Source organism: Ramularia collo-cygni (assembly GCF_900074925.1).
Source record: "Ramularia collo-cygni strain URUG2 genome assembly, contig: RCC_scaffold17, whole genome shotgun sequence".
In the NCBI taxonomy this organism is placed as follows: Eukaryota; Fungi; Ascomycota; class Dothideomycetes; order Mycosphaerellales; family Mycosphaerellaceae; genus Ramularia; species Ramularia collo-cygni.
Window position 1 is genome coordinate 671,318 of NW_019716271.1, and position 18,737 is coordinate 690,054.

General features: G+C 50.2%; 7 protein-coding genes; 3 read left to right on the forward strand and 4 right to left on the reverse strand.

Annotated features, from left to right (window-relative positions):
* Window positions 1-4,464: 4,464 nt before the first annotated feature.
* On the forward strand, window positions 4,465-6,048 carry RCC_09410 (uncharacterized protein; the record flags this gene model as incomplete). Its single annotated transcript, XM_023774652.1, has 1 exon — window positions 4,465-6,048. The coding sequence occupies one exon, from the start codon at window positions 4,465-4,467 to the stop codon at window positions 6,046-6,048; it is 1,584 nt and encodes a 527-aa protein (XP_023630420.1).
* A 464-nt stretch (window positions 6,049-6,512) lies between these two features.
* On the reverse strand, window positions 6,513-7,209 carry RCC_09411 (uncharacterized protein; the record flags this gene model as incomplete). XM_023774653.1 has 2 exons in its annotated part: window positions 6,513-6,530; window positions 6,625-7,209. The coding sequence occupies 2 exons, from the start codon at window positions 7,207-7,209 to the stop codon at window positions 6,513-6,515; spliced, it is 603 nt and encodes a 200-aa protein (XP_023630421.1).
* A 1,060-nt stretch (window positions 7,210-8,269) lies between these two features.
* Window positions 8,270-10,858, reverse strand: RCC_09412 (uncharacterized protein; the record flags this gene model as incomplete). Its single annotated transcript, XM_023774654.1, has 1 exon — window positions 8,270-10,858. One exon carries the CDS (start codon window positions 10,856-10,858, stop codon window positions 8,270-8,272), a length of 2,589 nt encoding a protein of 862 aa, XP_023630422.1.
* A 979-nt stretch (window positions 10,859-11,837) lies between these two features.
* RCC_09413 (related to O-methyltransferase GliM) lies at window positions 11,838-13,162 on the reverse strand (the record flags this gene model as incomplete). XM_023774655.1 has 2 exons in its annotated part: window positions 11,838-12,874; window positions 12,937-13,162. 2 exons carry the CDS (start codon window positions 13,160-13,162, stop codon window positions 11,838-11,840), a joined length of 1,263 nt encoding a protein of 420 aa, XP_023630423.1.
* A 942-nt stretch (window positions 13,163-14,104) lies between these two features.
* RCC_09415 (related to uracil permease) lies at window positions 14,105-15,748 on the reverse strand (the record flags this gene model as incomplete). Its single annotated transcript, XM_023774656.1, has 1 exon — window positions 14,105-15,748. The coding sequence occupies one exon, from the start codon at window positions 15,746-15,748 to the stop codon at window positions 14,105-14,107; it is 1,644 nt and encodes a 547-aa protein (XP_023630424.1).
* Window positions 14,456-14,803, forward strand: RCC_09414 (uncharacterized protein; the record flags this gene model as incomplete). XM_023774657.1 has 2 exons in its annotated part: window positions 14,456-14,467; window positions 14,528-14,803. The coding sequence occupies 2 exons, from the start codon at window positions 14,456-14,458 to the stop codon at window positions 14,801-14,803; spliced, it is 288 nt and encodes a 95-aa protein (XP_023630425.1).
* Window positions 15,749-16,691: 943 nt separating the features above from the next.
* RCC_09416 (uncharacterized protein) lies at window positions 16,692-18,199 on the forward strand (the record flags this gene model as incomplete). XM_023774658.1 has 4 exons in its annotated part: window positions 16,692-16,856; window positions 16,919-17,051; window positions 17,106-17,557; window positions 17,618-18,199. 4 exons carry the CDS (start codon window positions 16,692-16,694, stop codon window positions 18,197-18,199), a joined length of 1,332 nt encoding a protein of 443 aa, XP_023630426.1.
* Window positions 18,200-18,737: the final 538 nt, after the last annotated feature.

Genomic DNA, 18,737 nt, shown 5'->3' on the forward strand with positions numbered 1-18,737 from the left:
CTCTACTCCTTATAGCTATTAGACAATCCCTTAGTCCTAATAGTTAAATGTTCTAAACCCTTAGGAACTAATCTATCTTCTATGTTTTCTTCTTATCTAACCTGCTATTAAAACTCCTAGTAGTATAAGATAGGGTATTAGAAACTAGTGTCCTTTCTATATTAGCTTTATAAGGTAGGAGAAACCTTTACTACTTTAAGGTTAAGGTCTTTTTCCTTCGGCAAACCCGGGCTTATAACCTGTTAAATATTAGTCGGAGGTTCGCAGATTTTTAGGGGTAGAGTAAAAGAGTATCTTAATCTTTAACTAGCTTACTGTCTCCGATAGGCAGTACTTAAAAGTAGGAACTAATGTGTTGATTTTGTTTTCTATCTAGAGATGTGTCTCTATCTCCTAAGAAGAGATTTTACCCTATATAGAGTTATGTGACCTTATAGCTACTTAGCTCTCTGTTATATTAGATGTACAGCTATTCTATAACTGCACTTTCTAATAGTTCCTATAGATGTCTAGTAGGCTAATTAGTCCTACTATGTCTATATAAACTTTATTAAGTGCTCTAGCCGCTATAGGTCTTAGATGCCTTAATACAACTCGCTAGGATCTTAAGAGCTTGCATGTTTTATAGTAACTTATTATATCTATATTAATACTCTCTAGTCCGGTTGCCTTAAGCTTTATAGCGTTAAGGATTAAGGCTCTAATATAGCTAAATCTCTAATGCTAACGCTCTATATTAGCCTTTAGCTTTGCAAAAGCTGCTGCTGCAGTTTTTTTAACTATAGTCTTTCTAAATAGGGGGGGCTATTAGCCCTCTAGGATAAGGATCTTTGCATCTTTTAGAATAAGCACTCTATAGAGCTTTTAAAGCTTCCTAATAGGCTTATTATCCTTATCTAGGATAGTTCTAGTCCTAGTGTTATATATAATACTAAACTTCTCTAGAATCCGCTCTATAGAGATAAGGTTTATATTAGAGCCTAGGGAGTATAAAGCTCCCTTTAGTTCTAGCTGTGTTTTAAGACCTTTAAGGCCTTTTAGCTAGAGAGTTACTATTCCTAAATGCGTAACTCTGTTCTTCCTAATAGCCTAGGAGAACTCTGCTAGTTTCTTTTTCTCGTAGAGATCCTTAAACTATGCTTTGTTATTAAAGAAGTAATATGCTGTCCTAGAGTCCTATATATTAATATAGCTATTAATAGGCTTTATTAAAGATGCAGCTATTACGATACTGCAGCTTATTAAGCTGTTAGAATCTAAGTCTAATAGGGACCTAGATAAGTCTTAAGCTACTATAGTATTAGCTCTCCTCTACTATTTTTTCTTCTAGGACTACTTCTTCTTATTATTATTAGGCTTTCTAGCTTTCTAGGACGATAGTGCCTTATTAGGGTGTTACTTATAATATTCTGTATTAGTGTAGTTATATTTGCACTAAGTGCATTTCTTATTATTGTCTTTAATATCTGCTATTACTCCTCCTATAACTCGTTTCTAGGAAGGATTAGGCTAGTAGCTTAATGCTAGAGGTTTCTTACGTCTAAGAGAGGTAATTATATCCTCTAATATTACTAACTAGGGTTTATTAGTATGTCGCTAGCTTCTAAGCTACTTAATGTAGTTCAGACCTATAATAAATAGCATGTTTATAATAAGAGGTAGGAACATAAGTCCCTCCTATGTATTAGGAATACGGTTAGCTCTAGCATATTACTTAGTAGCTGTCCTATACTAATGTACCTACCTTTAGAAGTCTTTATAGTACTTTAGGGTATTATTACCCGTTAGTTTAATGCTCCTAATCTGCCTAAGAGTATTATAGATGTCTATAGTAACGACTAGTTAATATGTAGTAAGGATTGTTTTAAATAGCTCCTATACTATTTTCTTAGTGCTTCCGAAATTAGGCCTAAGCTTTTTATCTAGCCGGCTATAGATAATGCTATAGGTAACTATATCCTTCTTCTTAAACTCCCTTAATACTAGTAGATAATTAGCTATATTAGGGTAGTTAATCCTCTAGGGCTCTAGTTATAGTAGCTCCTAGGGAAGATTATAGAAGATATATCTAAGTACATCCTCTTTTACTAGTGCTCCTCTAAGCATTGCCTTTTAGCCTAAGAAGTTAGTACCCTTCCTAAGCACCTAATTCTTCTTAGCTGTCTTAACTAGCTCTATTATGTTTTAATCCTAGCTCTTCTCTTAGCTCGCTAGGATTCCCCTATTAAAATAGTAAGCATAGGGTTAATATTATTAATGCTAATAACTTCTTAGTAAGGATAGGATCGTAGTAGCGCCGGGCTTATAACCTGTTATAAAGCTGTTACTAAATTAAGGCGAAGTACGTAGATAACACTAATTAGCATATAGGTGAAAACTCTGCATCTAAGATGCGGCTATATCGTCTGATCCTTAGTTATCTGTGGATCACGTGCCAGAATCACAACAAAGTCATGCTAAACGAACTTGGCCGCGAGCTATCGTATAGCGCCTTCTTGGCAGTGGAAACCCAAAATGTGGCTATACCACTCGAAGCAGAGATAAACGTGCAAGTTCGGTGAACAAGTAGATGATGTCCAATCACCGAAAGTGGATGAAACCGTACGGACACCGGTTCCCGGGATGCATCGGCCAAAAGCTCTCCCAAACAATGGGCGGGCATAGTGCGCCCAAAAAGCTTCTAGAATGTAGACTGGCTGATGAACAGGAAGATTCGAGCGAGTTGGAGAGAAAGCCCGCAAGTAAGGATATATAGAGGGTCCAAACCCGCGAACAAGGGATGATTGCCACATTCAATGTTTTCGCACCGCCACACAAACGACACTTCTCCACAGTTTCCAGCTTCATGTCGAGAATCATATCGTGAAGATCCAATGATCGATTCGACCCCTGCCGCAGAGTGCGATTGCACGGTGGGCGTGCTGCAATTGTTGATGCAAATCGAGAAACAAGACCAAGATCGCAGCTCACCACCCGAGATGCACACCTCACTGGATCTCCTGGAGTCGGCCGAAGTGCGATGTCGAACCTTGCTCGAGTGCAGCGTGTGCTGTGATCGCCGCTTCTCCCTCATTAGCCTATCCTTCGTAGCCACAAGCGTGGTACAATGGGTCAGGCGTGCCTTCTCAACACCAGACTCCGTCAGCCTCTCCAACGGAATCGGATCCACTGCATCCAATCACGATGGCGCTGCCACCAACACCAACACAATCCACCAACCCAATACATATGCATGGACCTTTGCAAATACTCTCACTCTGGATGCTGCAGATGCCGCGACGCTAAGTCAGGCGCTAATCGACCTTCGGATTACACATTTTGCGGGGGTACTCGACGTTTTGGAACGCCACCTCGCTTCACTCTGCAGTACCCAGCCTTTAGAGCATGGAGACTGTCGGGCCATTGTCGCTGGTCAGATTCAGCAATTGCAAGCCTTGAGTCGATATGTGTGCTCTGCCAGATGAAGTCCATGTTCATTGTGGAGCTGTCCACGCTTGTCACCGGACTTGGCATCCGACGGGAGATCTTCGGCAGGGATCTGAAGGAGCAGAGTAGGCAGAGGAGGAGGAGCGGGAGCTCCGCGATATGATCGCAGGTGATTGCAGTTGAGTCATGCACGCAGCATTGTGGTCCCGCGGCGTGGAGGCCGTTGTGCACTCAGATAAGAGCTGTTCCTTCGTGCGGTTTTGATCCATAGCTCTTACGGTAGCTAGCCGCGTATAACGCAGAATTGAGAAAGGGTCCTCAAGCATTGTATGAGCGATCAGTGCTCACGAAACAAGTCCACTCGCTCTGCTCCTGGTTGGMACGTTTTCTGTGCAGTGCTTCCTGAGTGTTGTAGATAGCCATCATTGAAAGTAGGGGCTTCTCCCCAGAGCGAGTCGGGTTGTTGACCCATATCTCGAATTGAGTTTCGCCACAGATCCAACTTCCTTTCTCAGAACACGCCCCTTCGACCTCGCTTTCCGAGAAATTTGAATCCCGACACGACACGGAACGCAGGAACGAAGTTCCTCACGGGTCTTGGCACATTCACCTAATGCACCATGATCACGCACYGCTGCTGCCGATCGCTGAGACCACCGTTTGATTGTAATTCAAAAACGTGGTCCGGGAACAAAGCGGCATGATGAACGCGCGGGCCTTGCATTCCATAGCGTGGCAGAGCATGGCATAGCGTGGCTCAGGGCAGAGAATCGCATCGATGGTCTGCTGTATCCTGTTTGAGGAACTTGACATGTCCAGCTTCTGCCGATCCTGGATCCTTCGTGCAAACTGTAGGCGCCGCACAACTCGGATTCTGTAAAACACTGTTAGTTGAGGCGTTCCGGCGTACTTGAGGTCAGCCTCTTCCTCAACTCCCTCAAGTCGGTCATAGCTCTCAATCCACYCCGATCGACCCTTTTCAGTCATAATTGCATGCCGCTCGAGGCTATACCAGAGTCCATCATCACAGCCGTCACTATGCCAGACAAGCGTCGTTCTTCCAAAGTTCCGCGTGAACGAAAGTCATGCGATATCTGCCAGACCTCCAAGATCGGCTGTGGCCAGGAACGCCCAGCGTGCGCTCGATGCGTTAAGCAGAACCTTGAATGTGTATACAGCTTGTCCCGCCGAGTTGGCCGTCCACGGCCCAAGAAGAATGAGACGGATCGAAGAGATTCTCAGGCGAGGCGAGTCGAGGACGGCACAATGCCAACGAGGCCGGTGGCTGGGCCCAGTACCGACGTCGGTCGAAGTCATTCGAACGATTCCACAGCTGGCTATTCTCCCTCTTACACCGCCCAAACAAGTGACTACTTCGACGATGTGGACATCATCTACGTAACCAATACCGGATCTTCCGCAACAGCCGAACCTAGGGTGAACCTGTACACACCACCAGCGTCCGAAGACTATGATCAGCAACAGCTCCTCAACGACCTGAGTCTCTTCACGAGCATGGACGTTGACATGGCTCCACCTGAGCCACGCACTCCCGTCTCACCAACTTCGGTCGTCCATCCGCGGGACCTGCATACCGGTTGGAATCCTGCAAGAAACTTGAACGGCCAGACCTCGCGACCAAACACTAGTGCATACTACCCTGCGTACTCCAATGCCGGTTCATACTCCAATCCGGAACCGCACTCAGACATTTCCGAGACTTCACAGCCATCAAGCAGTGTTCGCAACAGCATGGACAGCGGCGAGATCACGAGCGCGGATCTTTTCTTGCCCTTCGATGTCGGTTCGGCATTGACGTTTGACTGGTCGATGAGCGATCCATCCAATATCATCGCATCCGAGGATCCTGAGGACTACCCTTCGCCTTTGATAGACATACCGCTGCCCTTTTGGGAATTGGCCCCGGACGTAAGCGGACAGCCTACGAGCGGCGACATAAGTCCAAAGACCTCATGTACTTGTTCGGCGGATCTCCTTGACGTACTCGCTGCGAAACCAGCCGCCTCGACCGGGCCGGGCATCGACATCAATGACAACACATTCTTTGCAGCGGCCGTGCAGAGATCCAAGTGCATACTGGCATCCTGCACCAACGTGCTGGACTGCAAAGCATGTGCGCCGAAACTCTCCTCGGCGCTGCTTCTTTGTGAGGCGATGAATGCCGTCTCGCTCGCTCTGGGCATGGGCTCACTATGGAGCACCAGACCAATGATGACCAATGCCATTAGTGCCACCATAACCGACTCCGCGTCATCGTCCGCACATCAACCGCCTCGGATCACATCATCGTCGAGCACCGCCACCTCCTCTCCCCCCTCAGGCCGTTGCATCTCCTCTGCCCTCGCCCGCAACGAAGTGGCGATGCGTTGCGGCTCGTACAATGTGCGCGGCGCCGAGCGACGTCTAATGCTGAAAGCGCTGGTGATGAAGCGGCTCACAGACATGCAAGGCGCATTGCACAAATTGCGTCTTGTCGTCCAGACAACCGACGTTGCAAATGCATTCTGTCAAAGAACATGCGCGGATCTGGCGCGAGATTTAGAGAATAAGGTGGCAGTGAGGGTAGAGCAGTTTAGGAACTTGCAAGTGTCGATAGAATGAGGACGGTCGCGATTGCGAGCAGAATGAGAACTAAGTATCACGACATTCACGGTGCTTGTATATAGAGCGCTTATTAATGTCTCCGGAGCGCGGTTATGTCTCCGGTGTGTCAATGTCTCCGAAGCAGTTCCAAGGTTATGWCTCCAGAGTGTCAATATCTCCGGAGCGTACCACATCGTTAGCCACGGTCACATCTTGTAGGACGTTGCCAAGTTCGTGGGTCGCAATCGTAACGACCTCGGGATGAATGCATGAAGGACAACGATAGGTGGAAGGAGAACAACCGGGGTCCCTCACAGCTTGGGGTCGTATTCCCTATGCTTGAGATTCATCGTGGTCGAAATCAAATATGCCCGAGATCCGATGATTTCTTTTTCAGATTCTCCCGCTCCTTCATAAGCCAGGTCCTGAGCTTCTTCAAAGCGGTCTCGTCATTGATCCTGGCTGATGTCGAGTAGTCCTCGTCAATCCACCCGGGAGACCTGCTGTAATGAGCTTGCATCCAAAAGGACGACAAGAACCGAAATCTATAAGATACGGCGTTTCATCGTCAATCATAATGTTCATCGGATTTACATCATTGTGCGCTAAGCCGAGCATGTGAAGATGCTCGAGCGCAGACTCAATCTGTACTATGAAGCGGTCAACGTCGATGTGGCGAATCCTTTCAAGTCGCTGTTGAAGTGTGTCTTCGTAACGATCGAAGGCAAGTCCGACAATTCGTCCACGCTTGGTGAGGCAACCGTGATAGCGTATAATGTTTGGATGTGGCATACGTATAAGAAGTTCCAGAGTCTCCACTTCCTGTAGCATAAGCTTAGGTAGTAAACCAGTGCCAATGAAAACAATATTCAGTTTCGGCTTTTTGAGAAAGATCTTCTCGTCTATAGGTCCCCAGAAGGTTGTAATAGCGGATGTTGGTATCTTAGGATAAACGTCGTCGTCTGGCAGACGCTGGAGGCATCCCTTGATCTCTTCTACGCTTAAGGTAGTTACCTTCGACTTTGACTGCCCAAAGTATGCATCGTATTCAGGCGTGAAGAAGCCAAATGACGAGAACAAGTAGATCGGGTTGCCATCTTCGTCGTCTTGCTCAGCAAAGGCAGTATAGCGGGGTGAGAGGTCTCGGAAGGAGGTTATCAGTAGCTCTTGATCGCTCATCTTCAAGGATGAGTCTTGTGGCCGAAGGCATTGGAGATGAGGTTGAGCGGAGGTCTTGCGCCGCGTTGTAGTGTAGATGATAACTTGGGTACATGATGGTTGCAGTGAGAAGTGCGACAGCGATGTGTACGTCGAGCGCTCTAGTTCAAAGAAGTCGTGGGACGAAACTCAAAACCATCCAAGCCAAATAATCTTCAGCCCCACATCTTGACCACTAGGTAACTTCATCAACACCACCATACCACAAGTTGACGCCGTTCGTCTGGTCCTCAATCTGAAATTATCAAGTCTATCTAGAGTCATACATATGGCGAGATATCCATCTAGTTGGTGCCATTCATCTGGGCGGCGACGGCTTTCAGGTCGACCTTGCCGTTCCGGGTCGTCGGCAGACTCCTCACGCATTGGACCGCAGACGGGACCGCCGGAGCGGGCRGGATCTTCCCTAATTGGCACCGAGTGGCCACTGGACAGAGTGTCTCCGGCCGTAGCATCGCGACCAAGGTATTGCCATTGTCATGAGCGCGCGTGAGCGCCACCGCCTCAACGTCGGGACAGCCTTTGAGGATTCTGGCCTCTAGGTCGTCGAGATCGAGGCGAAAGCCTCGCAACTTCAACTGCCGGTCGTTGCGGCCTATACACACGAGTGATCCACTTGCGTCCCAGTAGCCGCGGTCGCCAGTCGCATACATGCTCTCTCCCAACCCCGGACAGATGTGATCGGGTGTGAAGCGCTCTGCCGTCTGTGATGGGTTGTTGATGTATCCAAGCGCAATCTGGACACCGGCAATGTGGATCTCTCCAATGGCGCCTCGAGGCAATAATTGCCCACGCCGGCCGAGGATGTACACGCGCGATGTCGGATTGGGACGTCCGATGGTGACGGGCTGATTTGCGAACAGTTGGGTAATGGTCGCTCCGCCGGTACCCTCTGGAGAATTGATCAGTATGAACTTTCTACCACGAAAGCGATGATCATCAATACTCACCAGTTGGACCATACATGTTGCCTAAATACCGGCCGGGCGCCCATTGCGAAACGACTGTTGCCGGAACCTGCTCACCAACGAGGTAGACCTGCGTTTTCATTAGCTCCAAGAACTACCGATAGTCGCAGAGGGCTCACTCTTTGCAGATTTGGGAACTCCTGCGGGGAGATTGTGCGCGCTACAGATGGAGTCATGATGGCGCTATCCACGCGCGACAGAACTTCAAAGGGGTCGACGTTGCGACGCAGGACCAGCGTTGCTCCATAAGAGAGCGCCGAGAATATCTCATGGATGCTCCCATCAAAGCCTGGAGACATGAATTGTGCTATGCGCACGCCAGTCCGGGCACCCAGTCGTACCGCTTCATCTTTCTGGAAAGCCACGAGGGCTTGGTGCGTACAGAGCACTCCTTTTGGCGTGCCGGTCGACCCTGATGTGAAGCATAGATAGGCGGGCTCGCGGGCACGACAGATTCGCGTGGTCTCAGGATGACTGAGACGACTGGGTTCCGATGTGATATCGCCAGCCCTCTTTTGCAACGCAGTCTCAACCACAAGGCATGGCACATCATCCTCGGGTAGGAACTTCCGCTGCCATTCTTGGCCGACGACACAGACGCGACTGCCGGATGTCCTGAACATTGCGGATCGAAGGGCATGCGGAAGGCTGGCATCGAGGCTACAAAAGACACCACCTGCGCGAAGCGTAGCTAGTAGCCCGAGTACCCACGAAGCGCTACCGTCAGCATGAACGCACACTACGTCACCCGGCTGGAGTCCCATCCGGGCGAGTTCCGCGGCCAGTTGGCGTGATTGTTCATTGACGTCGGAGTAAGTCCAGATACACCCTTCTCCCACATCGAGAGCAGTCTTCGCGCCGTTTTGCTTCACTGCCTCGTCAAACACGTCGACAAGATCTTGGGTCTCGTGCGCTGCACGTGTGGTCGCGCCTGATAGGCAATTCCCGAGTACTCGCAGATGGCCCTGCATGGGTACTGTCATCACGTTGCTCAGACATTGCTGCACCGTGCCGGTACTGCTGCTAGCGAGTCCCGTCAGTGCACTYACAAAGCTGTCCGCCAGCCCTTCTGCCATCTGTCGGTCATAGCGCTGAGTATGATAGACGAGACGCATAGATAGTGACGCCTGGTCCAAGGCTATACTGAGAGGTATGCTGCTCTCAAACACATAGGTTGGCGGTTGGAGCGGCTGCAGCTTGGCATTGCTGGGACACTTCAAACCACAGGAGACTGATAACGCGGCTTCAAACTCCCGCTCGAATCCGTGCGCAGGCGTGCTCCATTGAAAACCAGACATCTCCGCCAAATCAACAAAGACCTGCTGGACGAATTCGGCGGTTTCCATGTCTCGCGCGATTGACACATGCAGGGGAAGTGAGTTCACCAGTGGACCAACCACCGAGCCAATGCCGGTGACCGGCAGATTTCTTCCGCTCAGAATGGTGCCCAAAACAACGTCGTCGGAGTCGCTATACGCTGCCTGCACAAGCGCCCAGGCTGCGTGGAAAAATGCCGCTACCGTGACGCCGAGCGATCGACACTGCGCCTCTAGCGTCCCTTGGAGATGACTGAAGCTCATGCTGACTTCACCCTTCCCAGGCGTATTGTCTGCCATGCTGGGCGGCGCGAGACCCATAGAAGGGGTTGCATTCGGATGTGACATCCGCCGACCTCTCCAGAATTCCTCCGCATCTGCGCCGTAGTGCTGGTGAAGCTTCTTGACTTCCGTTGCAGCATTCAGGAAAGACGTGCCCGGCCCTGCGAGCGGCCCTCCTGATGCTGCACGTCGCACCTTCTCCACCAGCAGATCCATCGAGCAGCCGTCCAGCAGTGCGTGATGAACTGATAGCACGATTGTTGCCTCACTTCGGCCTGTGTCCTTCGCTGCGAAGACGATGGTGTGGAAGTGGAATGCTGGCCCATTCTGTGTCTGTGCCAAGACCTTGTCGATTGCCGCTTGATAGCTTTGCTGGTCAAAAGTAAAGGTTTCATCCCACTCTATCTGGCTCCCGTGCTGATCCTCAAGCCGCATCATGAGTTCACCGCTGTCGTTTTCGAAGAATTCTGTGCGGAATATCGGTTCAACCGCAATCACCTTCTTCCAGGCATGCTGTATCAGAACTACATCGACCAGGGTCCAYGTCTCATAATAATTAATAGTGCTGCGGCATCCGCGAATGAGCCCGGCTTGCATGTCTGTCGCAGGAGCTTCTATCGCCGAGCAGTGTTGGATTGTGCCAAGTTTGACATTCTGCACAACGGGTTCCTCCAGAGCCGGCACAACGCAACCATTGTCAATCTCTGACACGGCGTGGGCTTGGATGCCATCAGAGGACTGTAGGGGATCCTTGGCTGTGAGTTTCACGGGAGCCACCTCTTGCAAAGGTTTCAAACACCTGATCTCGGTCTCGTCATCTGGCAGCAGTGCTTCAATGCTTGGCGATACTAGCAACGATAGTACTGAGGGCGAGTTCGCCAGCTTTCCATTCTTGCAGCCATGCTGTACCTCCACAGCGGACAAGGAGTGGCCACCCAGTTCTGTAAAGCTCTTGGAGATGTCCAGCGAGGGAACGCTGACGTTCAGCGCTTTCGCTAGCACGGCGAGTATGTACTCTCGCTCAGACATGCGTTTGACCGTCATGACGGGTGGAGGTAGTTGGTTGCGTGAATGGATATTCTGGACGCTCGTCTGCAATCATTTGACATAAGTGTAGGAGGGCAATAAGAGGTTCTGATGCTGGTGATGAAGCGGATTCAAAAGGACCTTTCCTTCTTACTACGTCATTCTCGGGACCCGATTCGGGGTACTGTCCTGGATGTCTGCGGCGAGGTATGAGACGGCTGGCTGTTGAAGGAGCTGGGAGTCGGGGCAACTTCGCGTCTTCCCCTTACCGCGAGGTCCTGATTCATTGCTCTCTTACAACAGCGCTGCCTAGCTTCGTTTGTCATTACGTACCCCGACGATTGGCTGCCAGGGCATCGAATTGTTCGACTTCGACGAAGTCTTTGCAACACGACTTGCTAGCCAGCCACGGTGCTCTCGGAATCCGACCTCTGGGCACGATGACTTGCCACGAGCTGGGTTGCTAGCTGCATCGTGTTTAGTGCGTGGCTGTTCACGTGGCAGTACGCCTCACGTGGATTTCCACACTTTCGGACTGGAGCAATCGGTGGCAGAGCTCGCCATGTGCAGCGAAGGGTTGGTTGAAATGTGTTTGACGGTTCTCCTTGTAGTGAGTCAACGACGGCGGGGGCGAACAATCGGCTCCGAGCACAAACAGGAGCAGCCTTGCGGAGAGTTTCGCACAACATCCTCCTGATCTTTGCATCGTCGTTGCAAAAAGAGCAACATCGTTTTATGCTGGAGTTAGGTTGGCAGCCTTCAATTCCACCAGGCCTTGAGCGTTGCTTCGCCGTCGTGCTTCACAGGGCTCTTCATGAGCGCTGGCTTGGCCCACATGAGTCAGTTTGTGGTACCGGCAACCTCGTAGGACTTCCGCAGGGAATTGCTGAGTTGATGACACCCTTCCTCGAAAAAGAAGCTCTGATTTTGCGGACTACGTCTATTTCTCCTATCTCAAATCTCGCGAGAAAGCTATGCACTGTGATCTAACATTACCTTACACTAGAGGTGCTTTGCCCCAAGACTTGGGCACCAGGTCAAAGGCACCATGCCACGCGTTTCTCAACGTGTACACCTTGCTAATGGTCCAGCCAGCCTTGTCCGCCACCGTCTGCCAGTCTTTCAAAGTGCGCTCAATACCATCTGCAGCAATCATCATGTTCATGTCGCCGTATCGAGTCAGTCGCGAACTGCGAGTGGTGTCGAGAATCGACTCCAAGATGACCAAGCGGCTGTTCGGCCCAGGAATGATGGCTTTGCTGATATTCTCCAAGATGCGTATGGCATCAGCCTCGCGCCAGTCGTGCAAGGTCCACTTCATCGTGTACACTTTCGAAGCGGGAATGCTCGCGAAGAAGTCACCTCCGATGAGATTCTCAGGAGACACCCGATCTCCAACATCGGCGAATTGGCCTTCAGGAGTGTGGAAAAAAGGCGCCGCATGTTCGATGACATGTGGCAAATCGTAAATTCCTCCCCGGAGCGTGGGATTGGCACGAAGAAGCATGGCAAGGAATCCTCCGCCACCACCTCCGATGTCGATGACGGTCTCATTGGCGATGTCCGCCCATGGATAATCGGCGATGATGCCGGGAGCTTGAGCCGCAGCGCCAGCTCCGAGAGTGCGATGAAGCTGGCCGACCCAGCCTTGGCTGTTAAAGTAGGTGAACATATCGCTGTCGGTGTCGTACTGGATCTGCGCTGGGTTCCGCTTTGCGTCGTGCTTCAAAGAGGCCGGAATTCCATTCGCCATGTCATAGAATTGGTTGCCGTAAAGCGTGACCCAATTGTGCCATTGGGCCCAGTGGTCTTTGAGCAGGAGTTCCGAAACGCTGTTGTTCTGGATGATAGTCGTCACGGTGTCGAGTGAGAATATGCCATTGCTGCTGAGGACACGCAGGATCTGGAAGAGTCGGTCTGGACGAGCGCCGGCCTTTTTGGCCAAATCTTCCACTTTCWTGGCCCCGTTGTCTCGCAGATGGTCTGCGATGTCCAGCTCGACAGCACCAACGAGACACTTGGCATGTACGTAACCTGGGAAAGAAGGTCAGTCCGGAGATTTAAAAAAAGATGGCGTGTTTGGTGGATGGACCTACCCAAGTAGTGGTCGGCGAGCACCAAGTAGCTTGGCTCAAGCATCTGTTCGATCTTTTGCAACAGGTCGACTKTCTGGTTGGCCAGTTTACTGGTCTTGGCGTTTGGAAGCGCTCCTGGCTCATGGTTGTGCAAAGCATTGTTGCGTTCATCCGTAAGCTCTTTGGAGTTCAAGCTTCGAAGTGTCAAGGAGAGCACGTTGTTCAAGCATTCCAATGTGGCGTCCATGGTGAATTTTAGAAAAAGGAGAATCTTTGAGACAGACTCGTCCTATTCCCTGGATGCTGTGGGTATTATCATACCTGTTCTCGGGTTCTGGGTGAGGATTGCTGAGTGAGGTATCTCGGGGACCGGGAAAAGTCAAGACTCAAAATTTGGTGGAGCATCCTTCATTTCGAACCAGCCCCGATGGGCAGCACTGTCAGTGCGAGGATATCACCATGAATTGAGAGTCTTGGACGTCATTATTCGACAAGTCTTGGAGTTCCGAATCATTAGGAAAGTAGTCCATGACAAAGGGTCTGACTGAGAGGACCGTCCACCAGGCTACTACCGAGCTGGTCGGAGAGGTCTTTGTTCAACAGACTTTCTTTTGAGCGCTGGTGCTCAGATGCTACATTCATTACCCGGCTCCTGACTTCTATCTCAATGGACCCGTGGCAAAAATTGCATTTCGCTATCTTTGAGTCTCGCTACGTCACAGAGCCAGTAACCCCTATCTCGCATTCAATTCGTCCATGGGCCAATCCTCTCAAAGGCACTAGGAGAAAGGGCAACGAAATCTTCGTCCGACGACAAGTCTTCTTTCGGTTCCCAATGATTTGGGAGAGAATTCTTAGCAAAGCATCTAACCGGGAGAGAAACTCAAATAGCTACCACCGATTGAGCATCTTGTTGGGTATCGCCCGCGCTGGGAAACCAAATCTAACGGAACTTGACGCAAAGTCATCGTAGGATGATTCTTGGTCGATGTAATCTCGCTCTTACAGCTGAAGCGACTTTTGACTGTCTGGTTACTCAGCTCGGTTCCCCAGGCTTCTCTATAACAGACGAGAAATACGCACCTCCTGCCTTCGAACCAGGAGAGGTAGGGAAAGTGAATCGGTCGCAGTCTTGGCAATGCACAAACATGCAGCGAAGCAATCCCATTTGAGCCTATCTAGTCCTTATTCAAACGCGCTCTCCGGCCTGCTCCTGAGATTCGTTTGATACCTTTCCTATATCTGAGCCATGCTTATTGAGCGCGGTTTCATTCTTTATATCCATCAGATCCCACTCAGAGGAGGAGAAAGTTGCAAAGTAGTCCACATCATCAACCTGGCCCATGTTACCAGGAGGAAACACCAAATTGACAATGTAGAATAGACAGAAACCCAGGGTTCCACCAAAAAGGAAAGAAAGCTGGAATAGTCTCGTGGCGCCAATCGGAACTTGTATACTTGGTTCGATGGCGTTGATGAATCCCGGAAGCTGTGGCGTCCACGAAACAATCCAGACCAAGATTGGTCGCCAGTTCCAGCCATGAAAGTAATAGTATGCAGCCTGAGGATCAGAGTCATAAAGAGCCGATAACTGAACACGACGTTTGCGCAGGATCCAATAGTCGCATATTTGGATCCCCAACATTGGGGCGACAACGACCGTATACGAGGACACGATGTTGAGGAAAGTCGAAGCGTTGGTGAGCAGTTGCCACGGACAGGCCGTACAAGCCACGGCCAAGGCAAGCAAAGCACCTCGTCGAATGTTGAGATACTTTGGAACGATACAAGCGAGATCTATGCCCGTGCTGAAGCAGTTCTCCAAAGAGTTCAGGACCAATTGAGAAGCCAAAAGACCAAGACCGGCAAAGAAAGCGGCTGCTCGTGAGCCTGGGCTGTATTCATCTGCGAGCCACTGTAGCAGTAGCTCCGTTGGGTTCCAAATGGGCTTTTCATATATGGATGCCGTTGCAGATGCAATTACGCAGCCAATAAAAGGCATCAGGGTGCCAAATATCATGATTGACGTCCACTGACCAGTAACCTGAGCCCGAGACGTATTRGCGAAGCGTGTAAAGTCAGGCTGGCTCATGAGTCCGATAGCGATGGATCCCACGACTGTCGTAATGGCTTGACACATACCCCAGCCCACATCCACGTTTGGGAGAGATCCGTTTGATAACAGTTGTCCCCCTCCACCAGCACGCACCAGAGTCCAGATCATAATGGCGAGGAAAGTAAGGAAAGAGTAAGTGTTGAGCCAGACAAAGATTCGGACGAATTGCGTCCGCTCCAGTCTGCCGATTACAAAAGCTATTGTCATGAGGTTGAACAGGATCCATCCGATAAGTGACTTCGTGTCAACTACTGCCGATGCTGGTAGTGAGTTTGCCATGCGGTGGAAAGATGGAAAGATGGCACTGAGTATAGCGACGATGCAAGTCCCACCAAAGTAAGACTGTACAGCAATTCCCACAATCCCACAGAGAATTCGCTGGATGACGGGAACATAGGATCCATACATTCCCCAGAGAGCTCGCGAGTAGACGGGGAATCCAATATGCCAGTCTGCGCCAATGTAGCCGCAGAGAATGGCCACTGCTGCGATGATTGCTCGAGCTACGATGATTGCAATCATGACTTGCCATACGGCTAGTCCGAGGGCTACCAGTCCGGATCCAATTGTGACATTGATAATGGAGACGTGCCAGGCTAGCCAGAAGCCAATGTATGTGCGTGTTGTCCATTTCCGTCGATCTGGTGGTAGYGGGCGAATGTCTTCATTGATCCAACGGCTGGAGTCTTTTGTTTGGAGTCGAAAATGCATGTACATTTCGATGGTGTAGTCTGCTGGATGGTTCTTGGAACGGAGGTATCTCGATCAATGCCTACATTCTGAATGGCGTAGATTTGACTTCCTGAGTGAAGCCTATTGGGAGAGTTGCTGGCTGTGATTTCTCGGTGACCGACCATTTCAACGCTACGTCATTCATGGAGCTGATATACATTTTCTAATCGCACGGCAGATGGTAGATCTGCGAGGATCTGTGATCTGTGAGAAGTCGTTGAACTTGGCTCTTATGATAGCACTTGATGCGTCGTCTCGGGATGCGACGTACGATTACTCTTTCGTCTGCTTCTCCTCATGTTGTACGTTGTACGGCTAGGCCAATTGAAAAGATAAGGAAGAGAAGGCGATTACCTGTGTGTTTCTCAAACAGCTTCAAGATCACCACGCTACTCAATATGACAAAACCTGTGCAGCACAGAACGGAGAGATGGAGAAATGCAGAGCACATGTAGGTTTTGCAGATCCAAAAGCTTGTGAGTCATATCCAATGAGAAGCGTCAATTTCCCACCGAATCTAACTCCTTCGGGTAATAAATGATCATCACGGAGACTAAACAGGTGAATGACCTCAGGGAACACCTGCAAAAGTCTCCGGTCGATGCCCTTTTAATACCCCTGCTCTGCTCCCCTCTACATTTGACACTCAATCCATCGTACAGCTCACCTTTAGGTTCCACGCCCCCTATTACGCCACCACACAATGTCTATACTACCGACCCCACCCTGGCTAACCCTCGAAAGGGAAGCAACGCGACCAGCATACCTAGCATGGGCAGCGACCGGAATGGCATGCATGGCTCTATACATCGACACATTCCAAGTCACCATGGTGAATTTTGGCCTGTCAGCCATTTCCGACGCGTTGGATTTCACACCCTTTGATATCAATTGGGTGGTGATTGGATAYAGTCTAGCATATGCTACCATGCTGCCCATCYCCGGCGCGTTGGCCGACAGATTCGGACTAAGATTCGGATTCGTGGTTGGGAATTTCTTCCTTACTGGTGCGAGTGTTCTTTGTGCTGCGGCGCCGAATAAGAATGCTTTGATTGTTGGGAGGGCGTTGTGTGGTATTGGAGCTGCCTTATGCGTGAGTCTTTCGATCATGTTTACAATCTAGGAAGACCTGCTAATCGACTCTTTAATGGTTAGACTGCCACGGGACCTCCCATCGTCAGTCATCTATTCCCTGATGAGAAGACTCGCAATAAAGCTCTTGCATTGCTCATCATGTGCGGACCTTTGGGCATGGTTTCAGGGATGATCTTCGGAGCTCTTCTTGTCGGCATGTAGTATGCTCGCCCTTCCTACCGGCCACGAATGCTGATACTTGCAACAGAGTCGCCCACTGGATGGCCAGCACTATTCTGGCTGGGTCTAGCAGTCAACGGCTTCCTCTGCCTCGCCGGTTTCTTGACGATCCCAGTCTTCTCGGCACCAGTACAGAGCGCACTGCGGGAGTTCGACTTKGGTGGACTCGCCATTTTCCTCTGTGGTCTTCCACTTCTGATCTATGGAGTCAACCGTGGCGAGGCTCAGGGATGGGCGACTGCTGGTATCCTCGCTCCTTTAATCATCGGAGCACTTCTGTTATTGTCCTTTCCCTTCTATGAGCGTCGCTTGCAGAATCCATTGATTCCCAAGCCTTTCTTCAACGACAGTAACATGGCTCTGATGGTACTGAACTTTGTCATCTTCGGCGGTGGCTTCGCAACCTGGTTCTTTCTTGTCACTCAGGTGTTCCTCAACGCCATGAAGCTCACCGCGCTCAAGTCCGCAATCTATCTTCTCGTAAGCTTTACATCAATATGTCAACAGTTTGTTATACAAAGCTAACACAGCCCATTCTAGCCTGCAGCCGTAGCTTCCATCTTCTCTGGCGCCCTAGGAAGTTTCCTCAGTACCCGAGTCTCAGCTCGGATCCAAATCGGCGGCGCATACATCTGGACCGCAGCATTCACAATCCCTTGGGCTCTCATCCAACTCAACGTCCATCCCGTCTATATCTACCTGTTCGCCTTGCTATACCTATTTGGCAATGCACCCGCGGTCGTGCGAGCTCAAGGCGTCACGCTCAGCACCATCGTGCCTTCCCAGCATGGACAAGCTACTGCCACGCTGATGGTATCATACCAGGCGGGTAGCGCCATCATGCTGGCTTTCGCGAATGCGATTGCTGATGCGTTGACACCGAAGCCACAGACCGCGGATGGGTTGTTGAAGGGGTATAGAGGCGCGTACTGGTTCTTGTTTGGTTTTGCGATTGCTGGACTGTTGGTCTTTGTTTTCTTTTACAAGGAAAACAAGGAGGGCTCAAGTGCACAGGATGAAGAGCAGGGTTCTTCTGAGCAGGGGGGTAGTAATGATTCGGATCGCAGCAGCGACTTCGAGGGTGTCAAGGCGGAAACTGAAARAGAGAGGGAGAAGGTCTGAATGTAATGTCTTGGGAGACAGCTTCCGTTGGAAATTCTTTAATGCGGTATGAGGAATGACAATTAGAATCTATTCATGATACACCTCAGCGTGACGCTCAGGTGACGAAGTATCGCAGCGATAGCTCGCTGCAAATTGTCTAGAGTCCCTCTTTCCCCATCACACTCAGAAATGCCTCGATCTTGATTCTGCACCGGCTCGAATGCAATCCCAGACCACCGCTTAACCGCTGCGACATCAATATTCGATGGAGTTCTCACTGAGGTATTCCTCCCGGGCAGGCCAACCTATGCATGACAAGGCCCTCAACTTCAATCTTGGAGCGGTGACAAGCGTTCGACTGGTTCCTTGCTGCGCAATGACTGCGCCTACTGGAGTCCACGATGAGTGTTCAGCAGCCATCGGTGTCCCGAAAAATTGTGACGGCCCAGACTGCTGTCTCATATGAGCGTTCGAACTCGGGCTGCCGGCTAGGACAAATGCTCTCACTCAGACTGCTGGCAGAATGGAACGGCGCTTCAGATCTAAATCACAACAA